This window comes from Crinia signifera, chromosome 8, assembly GCF_055691185.1.
Source record: "Crinia signifera chromosome 8, ASM5569118v1, whole genome shotgun sequence".
NCBI classification, from domain to species: domain Eukaryota; kingdom Metazoa; phylum Chordata; class Amphibia; order Anura; family Myobatrachidae; genus Crinia; species Crinia signifera.
Window position 1 is genome coordinate 36531824 of NC_139224.1, and position 20650 is coordinate 36552473.

Below are 20650 nucleotides of genomic sequence, written 5' to 3' on the forward strand. Positions count from 1 at the left end.
CATCACATGTTAAAGGACCGCATGCGATGTATCACATGCCGCCCAGGATCCTGTCATCCTCAAAGGGGATCGGATGGCCATACACTGAAATCGCTGTAGTGTATGGCCATCTTTAGGCTTTTCATATGCAACAATTAAAACTTATGATGATCAGTTATTATGGGGGGAAATGTAATAGTATGAGAGATTCAGAAAGTGAGAGATTTGGTGAGAAATCTCCAGGTTTTTTTAAAGCTTCAATCATTTGCACTTCAAAACCAGTTTGACTTTGCAGTGTAAATGATTGCCGCTTTAAAAAAACAGGAGATTTCTCACCAAATCTCTCACTTTCTGAATCTCTCATCCTATTAAATCTCACCCTTTGTGTCTGTTGGACATCCTCAAATCGGACAGTATGTCTGAAAGATTGTCATTGGTCAGCCACATCTGGTAGTGTATACAGTGCCGCTATATATATGGCCACATAAGTTTCAGCTTGTCAGATAAAATGTCTGCCAACCTGACCGTGTATGTCCAGCTTATGTTGTGTTTCATTCTTACACCTTGCTTAAAGGGCAACAAAATCATCAGAATCGAGAAACCCGTGAGCTTGCGAGGTCAATTATTTTGCTGAATTTGAGGGGGCCAGTTCTCAATAATATCGGTATCGTTTCAAGAAGTGACATTTCAGATGTGATGGTTTGTGAAAGTATTTAGTACTGTCAAAGCCAACATGCATAAGGAGAGATTACTCGTCAACAGGGAAAGTTTATTATCATTACTAATTGTTCTTATCGAGGTCATGACCTATATAATGTCACTATGCATGGTAACTACACAGATTTACTCTGCTGTTTATTGCTATGGAATAATTTGAACACTGCCAGTGGTGGATGAATGGTAAAAGTAATAATTGTCTATAGACCTAAATTATTTTGGTAGTTTAGAATAGTTGGTGAATCTTCACATTTACTAACACACTCAATATGTTATAGTGGCAATACGTGTGATGTGCTACAGAGGAACCCGGGGTATTTGGCTTATAAACCCTGAGAAGTCATATATTTGGAGAATAGATAATGTGTGTCTTACCTGCAGTGCATCTCTCCCCTGAAGTCTGCTGCAGATTAAATAATATCTGTGATCAGACAGAGAACATGTGATCCCTCTTATGAAGGCAGGGTGGGTGTGTCTCTTGCTTGTCAGTGTGGGAGGAGGAGTCTAAGATATAAAAGACTGTTTGAGACCATTATCTGAATGATTGACACCGGGTAAGCTGTCTGGTGACCCCACACCACTAACAATGGTAAAAAAGACAGACGTTTAGACAATGGCGCCAGAAAATGGGGACAGGAGTGACACATCCCTATATGTAAGGGGACGGTCCTCTGCTCCAATCACATAGATTAACACACGACAGTATAAATTCGTATGTTCCTCCAACTAGGAAAGGTCTCCTCTTCTCCACAAATGGACAAACAAGCTGGAGGTGAAATAAGATCCCCTGAACTGACTTCGTTGTCCCAAGGTGGCATCCACATCAGGCAAGACAGGTAATTGGTCCAAATTCCATACACTGTCCCACAAGGAAGGACTAGAACTCCAAATGCGTTTGTTGACCACGCTAGTGGTCTTTCTCAAGGAAAGTTAGAGGAACGTAATGCGTAGTTACAGAACGTACGGTATTTATACTGTCTTGTGTTAATCTATGTGATCGGAGAAGAGGACCGTCCCCTTGCATATAGGGACTTAACACTCCTGTCCCCATTTTCTGGCGCCATTGTAGAGAACATCTAAACTTCTGTCTTTATTATAATTAAAATAATGTCTGGGGTTGGCACATGTACCAAGATATACCAGGGTGTATAAGCCAAATGGGCAGTAATTTTCTGATAATTCAATATCTACTTAATTAAGGCTAAAAATGACTTCCCCAAATTTAAAGTCAGTAGACAATGTCCAGTTGAAATCCTGGTATCTGGATCTGTGTGAGTGAGGAGACAAAGGCACCTACTAAGTGTAGTATTTGTACACGCAGTTACTGTGATAGTGAAATATAAGTAAATATAGCTGTGCTCATACCAGAGCTAGGTAAACAATGTGCTTGTCTGTTTTTCTCTGGTAGTTCATCAAATGAATCTGCAATGTTGTCATCTCACAGTGTATCCATATGAAAAGAAGTAGCTAATCTCACTGCCATACTGTAACAAAATGACGGGATTAAACATCAGTACAGTAAAAATGATAAAAACAAACTTCTCTGCATAACCCCAGAAAGGGTGTATTAACATGAACCAGTGAATAGTGACCGCATCCAGCATCTCAACGCGTTTCGTCCTGTAGGAAGTGTATCCAGGACCTAATGATGTCCCTACAGAACAAAATGCATTTAGATGGTGAACACGTTCACATTTGCCCTGTTAGTGGATGGATGTCAGGATACCACCAGGAGACCAGGTAAGTATGGAAAAAAAATATAGGTACTTGTTTCGTTTCACGGCGGCAGCACGAGACGCTCTAGCTTGAATATTGGCAGCTTGCCAGACTGCCTTAAGCTACGCTAGTAGTGTAGCGACTGTTTGAATTCTGGCAGCTTGCCAGCTGCCTAGCCGCCTTACAATTATCAGGCTACTTGTTTAGTTTCAGGGCGGCATCCTGTGCTGCCTTACTCTGACTTCTCCGTGGCAGGCCAGCGCTGCTCCCCCTAACCTCCTGTCAAGTGAGTGCCTCTCACACGGCGCTTGTGCTCACATGATATGGGGACATGGATAACTTCACATGTATTCCGCGTCCCCTCGCTGCGCTTGCTACGCTTCGGGATGGCGTGGATATGAAATGAAGGCATTTGCCAGTATGTAATATGGAGCACTGGCAAATGCCTCCATCATTTTGCATCAGACCTAGGAGAGTCTCATTGCTTGAGCGTCTGAGGCGCTCGTACGTATCACACACATGGAGATGCTGCTGGAGGGTCTGAGACGCTCCTACGTAACACAAAGATGGAGCGCCTCTCCGCCGGCGCCCTCATGATCCCCTCTCCACAGGAGAGAGGATATAATGTGGGCACAAGCGCTGTGTGAGAGGCGCTCACTTGACAGGAGGTTAGGGGTAGCAGCGCTGGCCTGCCATGGAGAAGTCAGAGTAAGGCGGCACGCGCTGCCACCCTGAAACTAAACAAGTAGCCTGAAACTGTAAGGCGGCTAAAATTCAAACAGTCGCTACGCTACAAGCGCAGCTTAAGGCAGTCTGGCAAGCTGCCAATATTCAAGCTAGAGCGTCTCGTGCTGCCGCCGTACCAAAATATATTCCAAAATCCGAAAAAATCCCTTATCCAAAATGCTGTGGTCCCGAGCATTTTGGATAAGGGATACTCAACCTGTACATATATTTATGTAGAGATGAATAGTTAGTTGCTTATTCCTGTCATCAGTCCAGAAGGAACTAATATTGTCCTGGTGTCCAGTCCTGCACATCCTAAACATGCACATATAACGAAGAGACAAATGGGCGACATTCTGGGTGTTTTAGGCAAATAATAGTATTTTTAAATAAACAAGTTAAAAACCTGTCAAAAGGGAGGCTCGGCCCCTATCTGCTCCTACCTCCAATCTCTGGGTAGTATTCAATGTCAGTGGTGAGCGGCCGGCGAGGGGGTTTAAACGGCGGGGACTGCAGAAAACCAGCGATCCTAGCTGTTTAACACCCTCGCCGGCCACTATGCTACATTCCGGGGAAATTCCCCAAACAGGGAGACCTGCGGCTAATGCAGGGAGCCCACTGCATTTAGCTACCGGTCTCACTGCTTTTGCAGCCACACAAGCCGTTTCCCCCTCGTTCCGTTTTAGGATCGGCGTATGCAGGGGGGTCAGTTGAATACTGACAGGGTGAGCGGTGACAGGGAGCTGCTCGCAGCTCACATGCTGCATTAAATATACTCCTCTGTCTTCACAGCTCCCTCTCTTCATATCCAGCAAGTTTAAAACTGATCATTTTGTTTTCACTTTCTGTTCAGGAGTAATTTGGTCCATCGAGTGTCCTCTAGTGGTCACTGGTGGTACTTCACCTCATAGGTGAGGAGTATTTAACCTTTTATATATAGATAACACTCTCCATAATCACAAAACAAAACAGTAACTTCAGTGCAAAGAGATCATCATTCTCAGGTTGAAACAAAACGAGTTAACCCTGCAATAATCCACGTCAAAGGGGCGATGTGAAAGGGGTATCAGTAACCATCAGACTTTAAACCATTATAAGGGAGGGTAAGATTGCATTGTTAGATAGTAACATTCTCTCTCCTCATAGATCCATCTCACCTTAAGATTACAGTTGTGCACAATCACCCTCCAGCATGGAACTCTCACTAACACCTCTGGTTCAGCAAGAAAGTCACAAATCATCGTACTGCTCTTGCTGCTTAGCCAGAATAGTTCTGCGCATAGCTTTTATACTATTTCTTTAACTTTAACTGGTTGTGTAGAATATGTCCATGTTCGGAATGTCAGTATCAGAATGTTGACCGTGAAAGGAGGTCAGCGTGTCAATCATGTGGATTTCCATTGCAGAGGTGACTGAGTATGCCTTCTGTCCCATTCATACAGTTCGATTTGGTCTATTTTTCTATTCGATTTTGCTTAAATCAAATTGAAATTGAATCAAGTCTGAATGGACATCGAATGGTGAGCCACATTCAACTATATAGTACAGATCTGTACTATATAGTCCAACTCAAATGCGTTTTTCTTGCCGTTCGATTCGATCACAATCAAATTGCGGTCGAATTACAAGCAAAATCGCACTGTGTGAACAGTGAACAAGAGGTGTTCACATAGTGCGATTTTGCTTGCGATTGGATCCCTTGCCTGCATAGTCTATTTTACTGATTTACACTAAACGGGATCATGCCTCGTTATCGAATCGGCATCAAATAAGGCTGTAAATCGTTCAATGTCCATTCCATTTTGACTATATAGTCAAAATTACATAGAAACATAGAATTTGACGGCAGATAAGAACCACTTGGCCCATCTAGTCTGCCCCTTTTTTAAACATGTTACCTCAAACCATATTTTATCCTTATTTTTTTTGTAAGGATATCAATATGCCTATCCCAAGCATGTTTAAATTGCTCTACTGTATTTGCCTCTACCACCTCTGATGGTAGGCTATTCCACTTATCTACTACCCTTTCTGTGAAGTAATTCTTCCTCAAATTTCCCCTGAATCTTCCTCCCTCTCGTTTCAGTGCATGTCCTCTTGTTCTGCTGCTCCTCTTCCTGTGAAGGTGTCTCCCACCTGTACCTTGTTAAAGCCCTTGATATATTTGAAAGTTTCTATCATGTCCCCCCTTTCCCTTCTCTGCTCTAAAGTATACATATTAAGATATTTTAGTCTTTCCTGGTACGTTTTGTGATGTAGGCCATGCACCATTTTAGTTGCCCTTCTTTGTACAGTCTCTAATGTATTTATATCCTTCTGGAGATATGGCCTCCAGAACTAAACACAGTACTCTAGATGAGGTCATACCAATGACCTATACAGTGGCATTATTACTTCTTTCTTTCTACTGCTGATACCTCTCCCTATGCAACCAAGCATCTGACTTGCCTTCTTCATTGCTTTGTTACATTGCCTACCTGCCTTTAAGTCCCCTGAAATAGTGACACCTAGATCCCTCTCTTCCTCAGTAGTTTCCATTATAGTGCCATTTATACTATATTTAGTCTTTGAAAATTGAAGCACAAAATCTCACCGTGTGTACAGCATAACCCTAACCTCACTCATAAACCGCCTATTCTATGTTAAAATTGTCTTTGATGACATTGTGAATGTAGCTATTCACACAATGTTGATATTCTAGTGTTGACATTCTGCATGTTGATATAATGTTGACATGATGAATGTATACACTTTATATTTACTGAAGAAAGAAGATCAGATCAGCTTCTCCAGGAGCAGCACAAATGTAGGAAAGAGATGTGAAGAAATGACAGCCGTTACTACACTGTCTACCTAAATGCAGCACTTGACTATAGTAGTGTAAAATATCTAGTCATCTGTAAGTCTGCACTCTGCACAGGAGACTTCATGGAGACAGCAGTTATGTAATATATTAGTGATTATACTATTATGTTGTTCTTTGGTTTTGTTGTTTTTACATTTTTTCCACTTTAATTAGGGCTCCAGCAGAGCAGTATTTAAGCTGCTGAAGACTCTTTTCCCAATTAGCAGATCAATAGTTATAGATTCTCCACAGCCGTCTGTAACCACTGCTTTAGATTTCTCTGACAAAAAGGTTCCGGTACTCACCTAAAGCTACATGTTAATACAACATTTTATAGTAGTCCGTACAATGGATAAGTCGTAAGACACTAAGGGTGGGATGTATTAACATACATCACCGCCCCTCGCCACGCCCCCACCGCGATGCTAGCACACATGTAATAACATATGCGGCTAGCATCGCGGTGCGGTGATGGAGGCCCCCCCGTGATACCTGTGATGTGGTGTGCGGGGGTTCTCTGTCACCTCCTGGGCTCTGCGGCGGTACCTGGCGTCTCCTCTTCCCCCTTGCAGCGGGAAGGACATCCCCAGCTGTGACATGCTGCTGGGGGAGGAGGAGCAGCACGGAGGATGGGGAGGGGGGTAGGAGTCTGCGGTGGGCAGTGGGCGGCGATAGAAGCCCATAGGCGATACCCAAAGGTGACGATACCCGGTCCTGCGATGACGTGGCGGCCGGGTATTAGTACATTTGGAAATGCAGTAAAACAGGGAGGTCACCGCATTTTCGTCTTAGTACATGCCACCCTAAGGGGTAAATTTACTAAGATGGGAGTTTAATTGAAGAGGGGATGTTGCCCCTAGCAACCAATGACCGGATGTGTACTCCTGAATATCCAAGTACTGAATGCATTTCAGATTTTCATGAGTACACATTCCGTCACCCAATACTATTTTTGCTGATCCACGGATCTTAGGGGTGATAGTGCCCTCATTGAATCTCTGAGAAACAGAGTGTTTGTGGGCAATCTTCGGTCCCATCTAAAGATCAAATAATTTGATGTTCGGTGACATATCTATTTTTGAACAGTCCATACTTTGGAAACACAGAACTTGCTATTGTCTATCAATTTGAGATACTCAATTTGAGATCAAAATTAATCAACATGTTTCAATGCCCCTGATGAAGTCACTTAGATGACGAAACGCGTTGGGCCAGCCACTTCACTGGATTGATCTGAATTCTCTGTGTAATCATATATACTGTACATTGATTGTTTTATTATGTATGTTTCATAGCCATTTGAGGCCGTTTTATTACAGTTGGATTTTAAATTGTGTACTTCATTATAGCACACTCTGATTCTTTCTGTATTTCTTCTTGCTTTGGCCCTAGCTAACAGGGGTCTTCCAGAGGTGCTGCTATTCGCCACTAGGGCGCGGTTTCTGGTATATTTTGCTTTTCCATATATATATATATATAGAGAGAGAGAGATCCACAATATGCCGGCACTCTCCTGAAGCAATAAATGTAGGGTGCCTTCCCAATGTATAAAGACAGCAATTCCAATGGATGGGAGGCACTCAAATAAATCAAACAGCCACTGTGGTGAAGAAAAACTGTGTATTGCGCACCAAGCAATGTGTGTATATATGTATGTATGTATGTATGTGTGTGTGTGTGTGTATATATAAGAGAGACTGGATAGCAGAAAAGTCCTGTTCTTTATTTGTAGAAGGTAGACCGATCCAAGGTACTGTAACAGCATGGCAAGTCTTCAGTTAGAGCAAAGCAGATTTTCCACGGTAAGGATGCACTCCACATACCCCGCCTATCACCCAGCCTCTTTTAGGCATTGGGAGCAATGACCTTCTGCTCTTTTCAAACATACAATATAAGAAGAAGTAACAGGTGCGGTTATTCAACAAAGACTGATTCACACTGCATCTTAAAAAAACCAGACTCGATCTGTCTAGCCCTGCTGCTGCTGTTCCAAATACTGGACTGGATCTTACACATTACCTTAGTATGCTGTCACTGCCACACTTCTTCCCCCTTAGCTTCAACTACCCTTGTGAAGCTAAGAAAATTTCAGGCAAGCTCTCTGTCTTGCCCACCTCTAGTTGTGTTATCCTCCGGGATACACAGCCCTCCACGACTTTTCAGATGTCACCCTCTTCCTCCTCCCCTTTACCATAGGGTTGCTTGGAGGATCGAGACCTACAAACCTCCTGGAAAGGGCACCCACAGTGAGGTGCTGTTTCCCCAGGTGATGCTGTATAATTATAATGCCATAATTATAATGCCAATCCCCCTGTATAATTATAATGCCATGACACCACAGGCTGCTCCCCCTGTATAATATAAAATGAATGCCATGACACCAGAGGCTGCTCCCCCTGTATAATAATAATGCCATGACACCACAGACTGCTCCCCCTGTATAATATAATAAAAGTAATGCCATGACACATACTGTAAATGATTATACAGGAGGAGCAGCCTGTGGTGTCATGGCATTATTATTATTATTATACACGGGGACACATCAGGAAACAGCAGATATATATATTTTTTTTATTGTGAGTGTGATCCTCATCCTCACTTACTGTTTCTCCGTCTGTCCTGCAGCTGCTGCGGCTTCCAGCTTTTCTTAACTGCTTGCTGCGGCCACACTGTCCCCGACTCCCGGTCCAGCTTCCCTGCCTGCTCCTACTTCTCTACAGACGCATGGGCGGGCAGCGTCATCGTCATGACGTCCCCACCCAGTGTCTGTCACTGCCGGGCATCACAGGCAACAGGCGGCCGGGCCCTCCTCCACGTAGCCGTGGAGGCCGGCGGCCATGTTTCTGTAGCCGCATACATATGTGCCTACAGGAACATGGCCGCCGACAGTGGAGGAACAGGTAAGGCGGCTGCGGTGGGGTGGGTGAGAGGAGGTGGCCTAGGCAGGAGCTGGGACACACTGCGTGCTATCTCCTCGCGCGGGCCACATGACGAGGTCTGGCGGGCCGGATTTGGCCCGCGGGCCTTGTGTTTGACACCCGTGGTCTAGACAATGTTAACTTGTCTGGGGACTGTTTCTTTAACTATTTAGTTGGAGGAACTGCTCTAGTGGCAAAATCCCGTATGAACCTGTGGCAATATCCCACCAGATGAAGAAATGTCCTGAGTTGCAACTTACATTTGGGTTTAGACCAAGTGAGGACTGCTTCTACCTTACTAGGGTGAGCTTTAACTTGTCCTCTGCCTATAATGTAGCCCAAATACTTCACCTCCACCATACCAGTGGCACACTTCTCAGGGTTGGCGGTAAACCAGTATGCCCGTAGGGACTTTAACACGGCCTCCACCTTTGGTAGGTGTGACTCCCAGTATGAGTTTAAGATGACAGTGCTGTCTGAATATGAAGCTGCATATTCCCTCTGGGGCTGCAGCAATTTATTCATAACTCTCTGGAAGGTTGCTGTGGCACCATGTAAACCAAATGGCAGCACTTTGTATTGAAAAATGCCCTGCAGCTTCAGTCAAAGGAATCTTCCAATGTTAAATCAAGAGTGGTAAGATACTGTCTCGCTGCTAATTTTTCCACTAGCTCATCAACCTGGGGTATAGGGTACGAATGGAAATCATTGTAGAATCTTAAAGTACCCGAAGGCTTAGGTACTCCTCCACCTCTTGCATTACCACTGCCCACTTTGCCTCAGGTATGTGATATGGCAAATATTTAATGACAATCCCAGGTGGAGTCACAACAACATGGTGGATGATCTGTTTCCCAGAGTGGCAGAAAAAAAACATTTTGGTATTGTGCCACTAACTGTTTCTGACTAGGATTAAGGGTGAAGGTTCCTTGCAAGTTTGGGACTGCATTTCAGCAAATTAATTTAGGGGTATGGTCAGGATTAATGATGTCCTCAATGCGGAGAAATGCAGGCAGGTACTTATCTGTAATACAATACCATCAGGGAGGAGTCCGATTTGCTCAAAACTGAATCTGTGTCAAATGGTTGTTGGGTCGACCTATATTCGGTAGACATACATTGGGATCGACACCTATAAAATCTCAACATGGTTTAGGTCGACTTGGACTATAGATCAACAAGGGCTTTATGTCGACATGAAAACGGTCGATGTGGTTTTAAAAGGATGAGTGGAGGAAGAACAACATATTGTGCCAAGCGTAGCAAGGCACAATGCCCGAAGCATGGCGAGTGAAGTTGTTCACTTATACGGTGTTCCAGCTCCCCGGGAGAGCTCACTTAATATTTGGAACTTGATGTGCCATTTTTTTTACATGTGATAAATCGAATGAGATTTATCGCATGTAAGGAAGCCCAGGGAGCTGCAGGCAGGGGCAGCAGAATTGAGAAATCCTATTCAAAAGACTGGGCGCCACTGAGTATTTTGAATTGGATTTTTCAATTCTCCCGCCGCAATTTTATTCGGGATCAGCCAATCATATTCTGATATGTGCCAGTATACTATAATTACCTACTTTGTAAGTCTCCTCTCTGGGAGTAGTCTGGAGAGGAGATACTGTAAGGCCCCGTTCACACGTTCCGGCTCCTGCCGGGCAGCTAAACCCCGCACAGCCAAAACCGTACTGCACACAGTAGTTAATAATGTACACGTTTCTGTCCATTCACAGGGGACGGCCACGGCCCAGCTGCCCAGTTGCTGCCGGATCCCACCACTGGAAAGGATGTCTGCTGGGCTGTGGACATCCCCACCATTCTATACTTCTGTGTGAGGCACGGCTTCTTGGCCGTGCGTGGTTTCGCCGCCCGGAAGGAGCCGGAGCGTGTGAAATAGCCCTAAGGCACTTCAGGGGGTGGGGCCAAATGGTCTTGTTATTAGTCAGTGATTAATGGAGCTAAATAATGCTATCCAGTCATTCAGCCTCGCCCCTTCCCATTGTTACCATGATTGCCGCTGAGTAACATGCGGGAGAGTGGATTTCTCTTCCAGGACTGCAGGGCACTACCCAAAACATTGGGAGCCTCCCACAGCGTCCAGGAGGCTAGGCAAATAGGCAGTATGCATGAATGAATCCTCATTGTTGATCTTTTTTTTTTTCTAGATCTGGGACCTGAGCGACGATGAAGTGATCTAAATGCAGAGTTCTGTCTCTGCATAATAGACGATGGGTACATCGGCCTCCTGCTTTCCAGTCTACAAATAAGTACAACATGCTCCTTTTATCTCTCAGTTTAATATCATATAATCTTCTTTTGAACGGGACTCTACAGTTTTTATTACTGTAGACTGAATCACTACAGTTACTTTTATATGAGTTTCTCTAAAGTTTATTCCCAGATACCAGCTATGGAAAGATCAAAAATGCTCTTTTTGTTTGATCATTTCCCTGTAAATATATTCTTGTTGTATTAAAACAGATAAATTCCAGATCACCCATATGAAATATACATATCTACAAACAGAGACACATATGGTAATATATGTGAAAGGAAAGAACGTATGCAATGCTAAGCATGGATATATATGTACCAAAGGGAACCTGTAGTAATGAAGCTTTTCTTTGACTTCTTGATTATAGAGTAATACAATAAATGTATGTATAGCCCATATTACCTGCAGGGGCAGTAAGGAGTTTATATGTACTGTATAGTAAATATTTTGACTAGGTAAGTGCTCCTGTCAAAGTTTGTGTGGTGGGGACATATATATATTGCAATGATTAAACCAGAGATGTTAGAAAATGGATATATTAGACGTTCTCAGGAAATTTTAAGGCCACGGAGAAAACTTGAAGGGTTATCAGTTTAGTTGAGTGTTCGGGATACTAATAATCTGGGGTCTCTACATTCAGTTAAAATGCAGGTAAAAAATAAAACCAAACCACAGTTTGAAAAATATGAAATACAGTTCATGTAATTATACAATTATGCAAATCCTGGTCAAATGTGTAGTTTTTGTTATTTTAATACTTTAAAAATTAGAAAGCACTACAATTACCTTGGAGACTGCAAGCCATAGCCTCACATAGACAATGACCTAGGTATTGATGCGCTGATCCTCCTGCCGAATCAGTATTGCAGCTGTAGTGTCCGTCAGTGTTAATAATCATTTGTATTATTTAATACTTCAACAACAACTAAAAGTTTCTTTCATTAGGCAGACAACACTCAATGGGCCTAATTCAGTACCGCTCGCTAAGCAGCGATCGTTTGCTGCTTAGCTAGCAGCTGAACGCCGCCTGGCTAAATGGACTCCCTGCCCCCGCCACCGAATCCCCTCGGTACCATGCAAGGATATGTGTTCGCTAACACATCCCCTCGCATTATACCCCTAGCAAGAGAAATCATTTAATGGTCGGCCGACCGTCTGACCTGACTTTTATTTCCTCCACAAATCCCTGAAGGTGGAGCGGGTTCTGACATCCTGTGTTGTCAGCCGCCCGCCCCGATCAGGCATCGGCCCACCTGTGTTCTCTGGGTAACGCCCAGCGTTTCTATGGAGATGCCCATAAAACGCTGGCCGTTCCCCTTCTCCAGCATGGTTTCCGCCTCTGTCATTCCCGGCCCTCCCTTCCCACAACATACGGCCTGAACCCGTTTGATGCCAGGGTTCCGACAGAAAGGTGCATGCGAAAACCCTGACGGATGCGGCTGGGGCCGAATTATCAGCATATACACAAATGGGAGCACGTGTGTGTACAGTGTGGCATATACACAAGGGGAAAATGATCATTTAAATGAATGTAATGTTTGACAGTTTTATAGAAGATGAGAATATGTACACTTTTCATTGAATATATACGTTAAAAAAATATTTACAAAATGTATTATATATTGTAATATATTAACCAATATATTATAAAAAAAATAATTTGCACTAAATTTTATTTTATTTTCAAACAGTGCAGTTTGTTTATAACAATAATAATTGTATTGGTTCGTTTTTCCATAAGCTGTCAGAGAAATGTTCATTTTATGATGCTTCTATTTAATATGCTTCTCTTTCTGTGCTGTCAGTTGTTTTACAATATATAATATCGTGTACTACAGAACTGTCACCTGACAATGTCTGTTACAGAGTTCTAGGTTTGGTTATTCTATACAGTATTCTATAGAAGGTTCCCTCTTGTCCGCCTCAGGACTGTTTTGACTGTCATTCCTATTTTATGTTGGTATAGTATCAGCCAAGTTACATATCTCCATTGTCTTGTTTCATGCTCCCCAATATTAAGTGCACAGTTCTGCTGTGATTGGCCAACATCACAGATTACTTCCTATTGGTTACTATCACAGCAGTTAAAGCCCAATAACAAGGAGTTTTATAAACAGCCTACAGTATATATTGATGCACAACCTGTAGCCCACCCCAAAAAATGACATACTTACATGGCAGGCCAGTGACATCACATGGTTACTGACCTCCTGCAGCTTATGCATGGGAGACGGAAGTCAGGCTTTCTTAGTAACATATGACAAGTAAAATGCATGTAAACTATGGGACTCATTTATCAATGAGTGCTAAAACTCATTACGTATGATAAATGGTACTCCAGCCAATCATCTCCTGTCTTTTGTTTAAAAAAATGATTGATAGGAACTGATTGGCTGGAGCACTATTTAGCATATTCAACAAGTTGTATAATCTACAACAGGTTTCATCACTCGTTGATAAATGGGCCCCTATATCTAACAGTATCTGTATTTATTACTTATTAGTGGGTCTAATTTACACTAAGGGAGCATTTCATTTAGTCTCTTTTTTTTTCGACAAGGCTTATCCCACTATTCGGACACCAACCCTCTGTCCCACCCTCAGGCTGATCACCAGGGGCTGCCCAACTGCTCTGGAAGCGCAAAAATGTGGGCAATGTGACATGAGACCACGCCCCTCTGCCATAGGCCATGCCTCATTCAACTAAGGCCACACCCCTAATCACATACACGCTGCTACGCCAAGCTATTGTCCAGAATTCCGTCCTTCACTTGCTCATAAGATCACAATTTTTCATTGCATCAGGTTGGTTGTCCAGTTCTATTGAAGTGACCTGTAAGCACTAGATGTCTATTGTATGTAAACCATTTTTTCACAGTATTATTTCCTTGTAAAAACCTGCAGTTGCTTTTTATATCTACTGTATGTAAGGTTGGTCTCTGGCTCTGATCTGTTATCTAGTAGCCCAATCTCTGAAATGCTACGTGATGCCAGCGTCTCATATCAATTGAAATAACAATAAAAACATTAAATACTAAACCGAAGTATTCCTTTATTTTTAACAATTATTTGTGTTAACTGGTAAAAGACCAGAGGTATACTAAATATTATATACAGCTATACCCCTGTCATTTCCCCAGCTACTGTAGCAATAATGATGATAATCCAGGAAGGCATCATTTCGACACAGTGACCTGGATTGTGCACTCAGACAATCCAACATGTGACCATCGAGCATGAACAATATGATGTGATTATAGATTAACTGGAGATGGGGAAGAGCTGGGTTGTGTTAGAGTGGGAACTTGTATTATGCTTGTTGGGTTCTTGTCAGACATGTGACTAGTTTTTGTAGAAGTGATATGAATGAACAAAGTAGAGATTGTTTCTAGAGGCGGCATAAAACTCATTGGTTTCCTCCCGAGAAGCATCTGTGCCGGGAAATACTGGCTTGGGTTCTACTAGCAGCACTCACAACTTCTATTTTAATAAATAGGAAAAGGTCACGTGTGGGCAGAGCAGCCTCCAGCTTCCAGGACCTGCAAACAGCTCCAGTAAAATGTCTGCAACACCAATTCTTATTCAACACGCCCACAGACCATACAAAACAGCCATTCAGTAGAGGGACGACATCTATAGCCTGCCGCAGTGTTGGTCATTCTGTACTATAAGGAATCACAGTAGAATGTATATTTTTGTAAAGACTGTTAAAGAGCTCTCAAGTCACTAACTTCTGTCTATCCACCAATGTTTGCACGGGATGAACATGACGGCTGAAATCTAGACTAATACTTCTAATAAGTCCCTTCAATGACAACATGTATAACGTCACATTGAAATTGTGGAATTGGTCACCTGGCTTGAAGATCTCCCATGCACGTCTTCTGTAATTATGTTATCTGCACCCTGAGGACAGAGGGACATGGGACAATTACATTATTTAAGGATTCCTCCACAGATGTGTGCCTATCAAAGTATCAGTGTCGTCGTCCCCCCTGTTTCCGCTCTCGGCTGCTACATTCCATGGCTGCTACTGTTGCTCTCCTCTCCCCACGATCATAGCATGGCGAGCGCAGCAAGGGGACGCAGTGCACTTTTTTAGTGTCCATGTCAACTGTGTCATCCGGGTCAAAACCAGTGAAATACCCCATGTCAACCTTTTGACTGTTGACCTTCCCCTAATGCTTGTTTCGACCTAATGACCCTTTTGACCTAACCCATGTCAACCTTCAGTCATGTCCACCTTCATGCATGTCGATCTTCAGTGGTCGACCTAATGCTTGTAGACCTGATTTCGGTCTATCGAATGATCCATACCCTTTACACAGCAGTTTGTCTATGGCTGCTGCTCCTTCCCTGAGTGTGTTCTGCCCTCTAACGCCTCCCACCCCAATGCCTACATGCAGCTACTGCAGCTGGCAGGACTAAAGGGCCCCATACACGATTGTGACCAATAGGGCTGTTAAATATGACCAAATCGGCTGTCCCTGACATGCCGTCAGGTCCGATGCGCAGTCCCGTGCATCCTTAAAAACGGTCTGCAGTACGGGTGCAGCCATTTTCTAAGTGTCAAATTCATTAGCAGGACTGCAGGAGCCGGGAGAGCAGGGAGACCCTACCGGCGGCGGCATTAAGTGGAGGCAGTGGGTAACGATAGCCCCGCAACCCCCCCCCCGGTGCCCTTACTAAGCGCCTCCCCGCCACCACGGGGGCTGCGGGGCTCTAGTTACGCCACTGACTGCACGACTAACTGCAAGTGGAGTTCAAATACATAATATATTGTGTGGTATTGATATCTTGAAATGCAGGTTAATGCTATGATGCTTGTTACAAATAAATACATTATAATGTTTTTGATACGTGACCAGGCAATGTATGCAGTATCTCTTGATGTAATGTGGGAAAATTTCCATCAGTGTGTGTTAACAGATGAGGTGAGATGCTCTGCAGGAAAACAAAGCCACGTAGTAGTAAATCTATTCACATTTTTCTACTGACAGTTACTGCTGTAAGTAGAAAATTCAGTTACTTTTACTGAATGCTGGGCACACCACCACTAGAATCAGTCATAAAGTATTTTCCTATATTGGTCTTACATAAAATTGATACTACACTGACATTTTCTGTGAGGATCCCTCCACACTCACTACGACTGGCCTACATACAGTATTTGGGTGCCGGACAGTTCCCGGACATCAGGATCCCAACAGTCAAAACCCTGACACTCAGGGTCCCGACGGCCACCGGCTATTCTCCCTCGTGGGGGTCCACTACCCCCATAGAGGGAGAATAGAATAGGTGGCTCGCGCAGCGAGCCCGCAAGGGGCTTTATTGCGCTTGCCTCGCTGTCTGAGTCCGGCCAGTCGGGCTCATGACTGTCGGGACCTTATACCACACCCCAGTATGTACCCTGTTCTCTATGGGGTCTTTTTACTAAGATTTGGAGCGAGATAAAGTGGATGATAGGAGCCAATAAGCTCCTATCAGCTATAATTATCGCAAAGGACAGCTCTTTTGTTAGATCTGCCCTTAGTGATGCGCCCGGTGATGCGGCAGAGTCTCCCCCTCCTCCCCTACCTGGCCGGCTGCTGCTGCAGGGCCAGGGACTCCGACTCCTCCTCCCTACCCCAGGAAATGGAAGTATGGGGGCAGGGCAGTAGACTCAGGTGAGGGGGGAGGTGGCACGTATTGTTGCGGGGAGGCGTAGGTCACGGTAAGAAGCCCATAGGCTTTTGCCGGCGATACCCCCATCACGCTAACCCAGCGATACAGTTCGAGTGCATTCCAAAATTCTGTAAAAACCCAGATAATGGGGTTGTTACAGCATTTTTGTGTTAGTGCACCCCGCCCTTTATCTCTGGCCACTTTGTCTCTCTCCCAAGGCTCACCAAATGGATTACCCGTTCACACTGCAACACAAGCCATGTTTAACCCTGCTTGCTACCCAAGTTGAAATACCAAATTGCTCAACCTGCCTTTTTTTTTTTTTAACTGGGTTCTTTCACACTGTACAATATCCCGGGTTGCTGCTCATTCACCTGCAATAATTCTGGAGAGTGATGGAACTGCAAAAGAGGTATAAGGGAGGGGTTAATCTAGACAATAAATAAAACAAAACAAACAGAGCACTTCAGGGGGCAGGGCTGAATAGTTAATTGGTAGTTAATTTAGCCCCTCCCCTTTCCTACAACTCCCAAAATTGGCGGTGAGCAACCTACAATCCTGCCCACTTCACTAGGAAGCAGACAGGATAAGGGAGAGCCATCTACTCTTCCAGCGCTGTAAGGTAATACCCCAAAATTTGGGACCCCCTACAGCTTCAGGGAAGTATGCAATACATTTATATGTAAAGGAGTTCCCTGCATGTTTCTGTTTCTATCTCGGTGGCACTAGAAGAGTGAATAGATTTTCTCCACGTGTCAAAACATCTGGTGTTATAATAATTGCTACCTACACACTCACCTGCTTTATGTTAGCCAAATCTAACACTCACTACTGACGTCAAAATCTATTTTAACATAATCCCTTGATATCTTTAATTTACTGTTCCATCTAGCCACATCCAGGTGCATCATTAAAATCTAATTTTATACGGTTATTTTTGGGGAAAATATTAATTAAGTTTGACCCATATGTCTGTCTCCGTTTTATTATTGTCCCCAGTCGGTGCAGTAAAATTATTCTGTACTATGTCCAGATTTATATATATTTTTTTAAATATATAATGGCTTTTAAATACTCAAAGAAAAAAATGCTCATTAAATTAAAATCACTGTTGCTCTAGATGGCTTTGTGTTCTTATGCTGAGGCCAGTCTCACTTTTCTGCTTATAGTTTATCGCTGACAACCTCTGCAGTATATTGCTGATGATTAGCTCAGAATATTCCAGCAGCCCAAGTATTATTATTTATTAACAGTTTCTTATATAGCGCACACATATTCCGCAGCGCTAAATTGACAGAGAATATGTGAACATTCACATCAGTCCCTGCCCCAGTGGAGTTTACAATCTATATTCCCTACCACATGTACACGCACACACCTGACCCGAAGCGTAGTGAGCAGAGCAAGCCATGGGAGGGTATGCACTTCACTAAGGGTGCGGTACAGGGGTCCGACAGTCGGGATCCCGACAGTCATTAGCCTGACGTCGGGATCCTGACTGGCCGGACCCAGACAGCATGGCGAGCGCAACTAAGCCCCTTGCGGGTTAGCTGCGCTCGCCACGCTGCAGGCACGTGGCTTGCTACGGGAGCCACCTATTCTATTCCCGCTCTATAAGGGTCGTGGACCCCCACGAGGGAAAAAAGCAGACGGCCGTCGGGAACTTGGCTATCGCCTGTATACTTCCAGGCTCTCATTTCATTAGCTTCAAGTATTCCAGCGCAACAAACGACTTCTCCCAACCCATCTACAGTTTTTGTGCCCAGCTCTCAATTGGGATCATTCATTGTCTGTGAAAACAGAAACATGTCCTGACTTTGAGCTGACTGTGCAGTGAGTTGCAAGATTTGGTGTCCGCATACACCTCACAATGCATTCTAATAGGGCTGAAACTAGGTGTGTGCCAGTGGTGCAGGGTTCACACAATGCTTCTGCATAGAGCTGCTCTCCCTGCTCTGCATCCTCCTGCTGCCGGCTACTGCAGGATAGAGAGGCACGAGGAGCAGATGAGGGGCAGGGAACAAGCAGCGGCTGGCAGGATAGAGATTGAAACCGTGGCGCCACTTTCAAAAGTACCATTGACAGACTGCAGCTGAGAAAGCAGTCCGCCATGGCTCTCTGCCAATCACTGGTTTCCCATTGACTTTAATGGGACATTCTCAGTAGATGGCACCACCCTCCCCGTTTGCATTCAGGACTGCATTGCGGACACTGCTGGCACCCACATATTAAGGAGACTGACGGTACTTCTGCACTGCTGGCACACCTGCACTGCCGATACTGCTGTCTCCCTCAGACTGAGGACACTGCCGGCACCCTCAAACTATCAGGGACAGACCTGCCGGGTGCCCCCCCCTCCCCCCGCACTTTAACCAGCGCTATAGCCAAAAGTCACGATACCACACTGTATCCAACCGTCTTTGTATCCGCACTGTATCCATTCTGTACCCCGCATTGTAAACACATACTTTATTCAACATGCTCTGTATCCAAACCACAGTATATCCCACACTGTGTCTGACACGCACTCCCCACTGACCTGCACTGTATCTGACCCACACTGTATCCAGCACTGTATAGACCAGGCTTGTCCAACTCGCGGCATGCGGGCCGCATGCGACCCCGGTCAGCTAGTAATGTGGCCAAGTGCAATTTTATATTTTTTAAGAAATTCTAAAGTTTCAAGTTACAATGCCAGTGCTTGCGGCCGGAATGTGTCCGGGGTACGTCACAACGGTGATGCCAGCGCGCTTCACCTGCCCCATCCATTATATCACATCTTGCGGCCTGTGCGAAGTATGGGTGAGCGCATCACAAAAGTGACGCCAGCGCGCCAGCTTCACCTGCCTCCCGTCCATTTTAGAAGCTCCTGCAGGCCACATCTTGCTGCCTGAGCGGAGTGTAGGTGAGCCGGTCGAACTGTATTGCGCTGTGGCCATCACTATCGCGCAGTGCTCCCCCACTGTTGTGCGGGGTCGGACTGGCCCACCGGGGACCTAATGAAACACCCGGCGGGCTCCGACCTGCAATAAATTAGCAAATTTTTGCCGTAATTGATGGCGGCTTTTAACTATGTTCATAGAGAAAAATATCCTTCACTTCACAATCATGCCTTATTCATGTCATCGCTCTTTGGAAGCACCTACAGTTGTGAGCAGCTATTTTCAAGGATGAAGCACACAAAGAATAAAACTAGAACCAAAATATCTGATGAGCACCTTGAGCACTCACTGAGAATTGCAACAAGTTCCATCGAAGCAAATATGGATGCATTGGTGGCTAAGAAACAATGTCAAACATCTCACTAACTTCATTTCCAAGTAAGTTTAATGTGTTAACTATGTTTTCTATGTTTTTTTTGGGATGATCAGGTATCGTTACTGTTATTTTATTTTATGTGCGGCCCAAACCAAATTTTCATCTTCTAATGTGGCTCAGGAAAGGTGAAAGGTTGGACACCCCTGGTATAGACCGACACTGTAACTAATCCACACTTTATCCTGCACTGTTCCCTGCACTGTATCTGATGCACACTGTATCCTGCACTGTATCCCATCTGCACTATAACCCTCTGAGTTTGCCAGTGCAGTGTGACCCTGTGTGCAGCTGCAGTGGAATGTGTAGAAGTGGTACTGTGTGGTGTAATGTGAAACATGGACTCTATTGTGTGGTGTAATGTGAAAAATGGACTCTATTGTGTGGTGTAATGTGAAAAATGGACTCTATTGTGTGGTGTAATGTGAAGTGGTACTAATATGTGTACACGCCACGCCCCTAAAGCAAGCACTGTCGGGCACATAGGTTTGAGACTTG

The 20650-nt window shown here is 44.3% G+C and overlaps 1 protein-coding gene across 2 annotated transcripts in view; it reads left to right on the forward strand.

The window, feature by feature from the left end:
* Positions 1 to 14212, forward strand: part of ATG7 (autophagy related 7) — a 241208-nt gene extending 226996 nt beyond the window's left edge. For both annotated transcript variants that reach the window (XM_083156151.1, XM_083156152.1), the window contains one exon: positions 11064 to 14212. In XM_083156151.1, coding sequence (XP_083012277.1) covers positions 11064 to 11096 — 33 coding nt within the window. In that variant the 3' untranslated portion in view covers positions 11097 to 14212. The remainder of the gene's footprint in view (positions 1 to 11063) is intronic.
* Positions 14213 to 20650: the final 6438 nt, after the last annotated feature.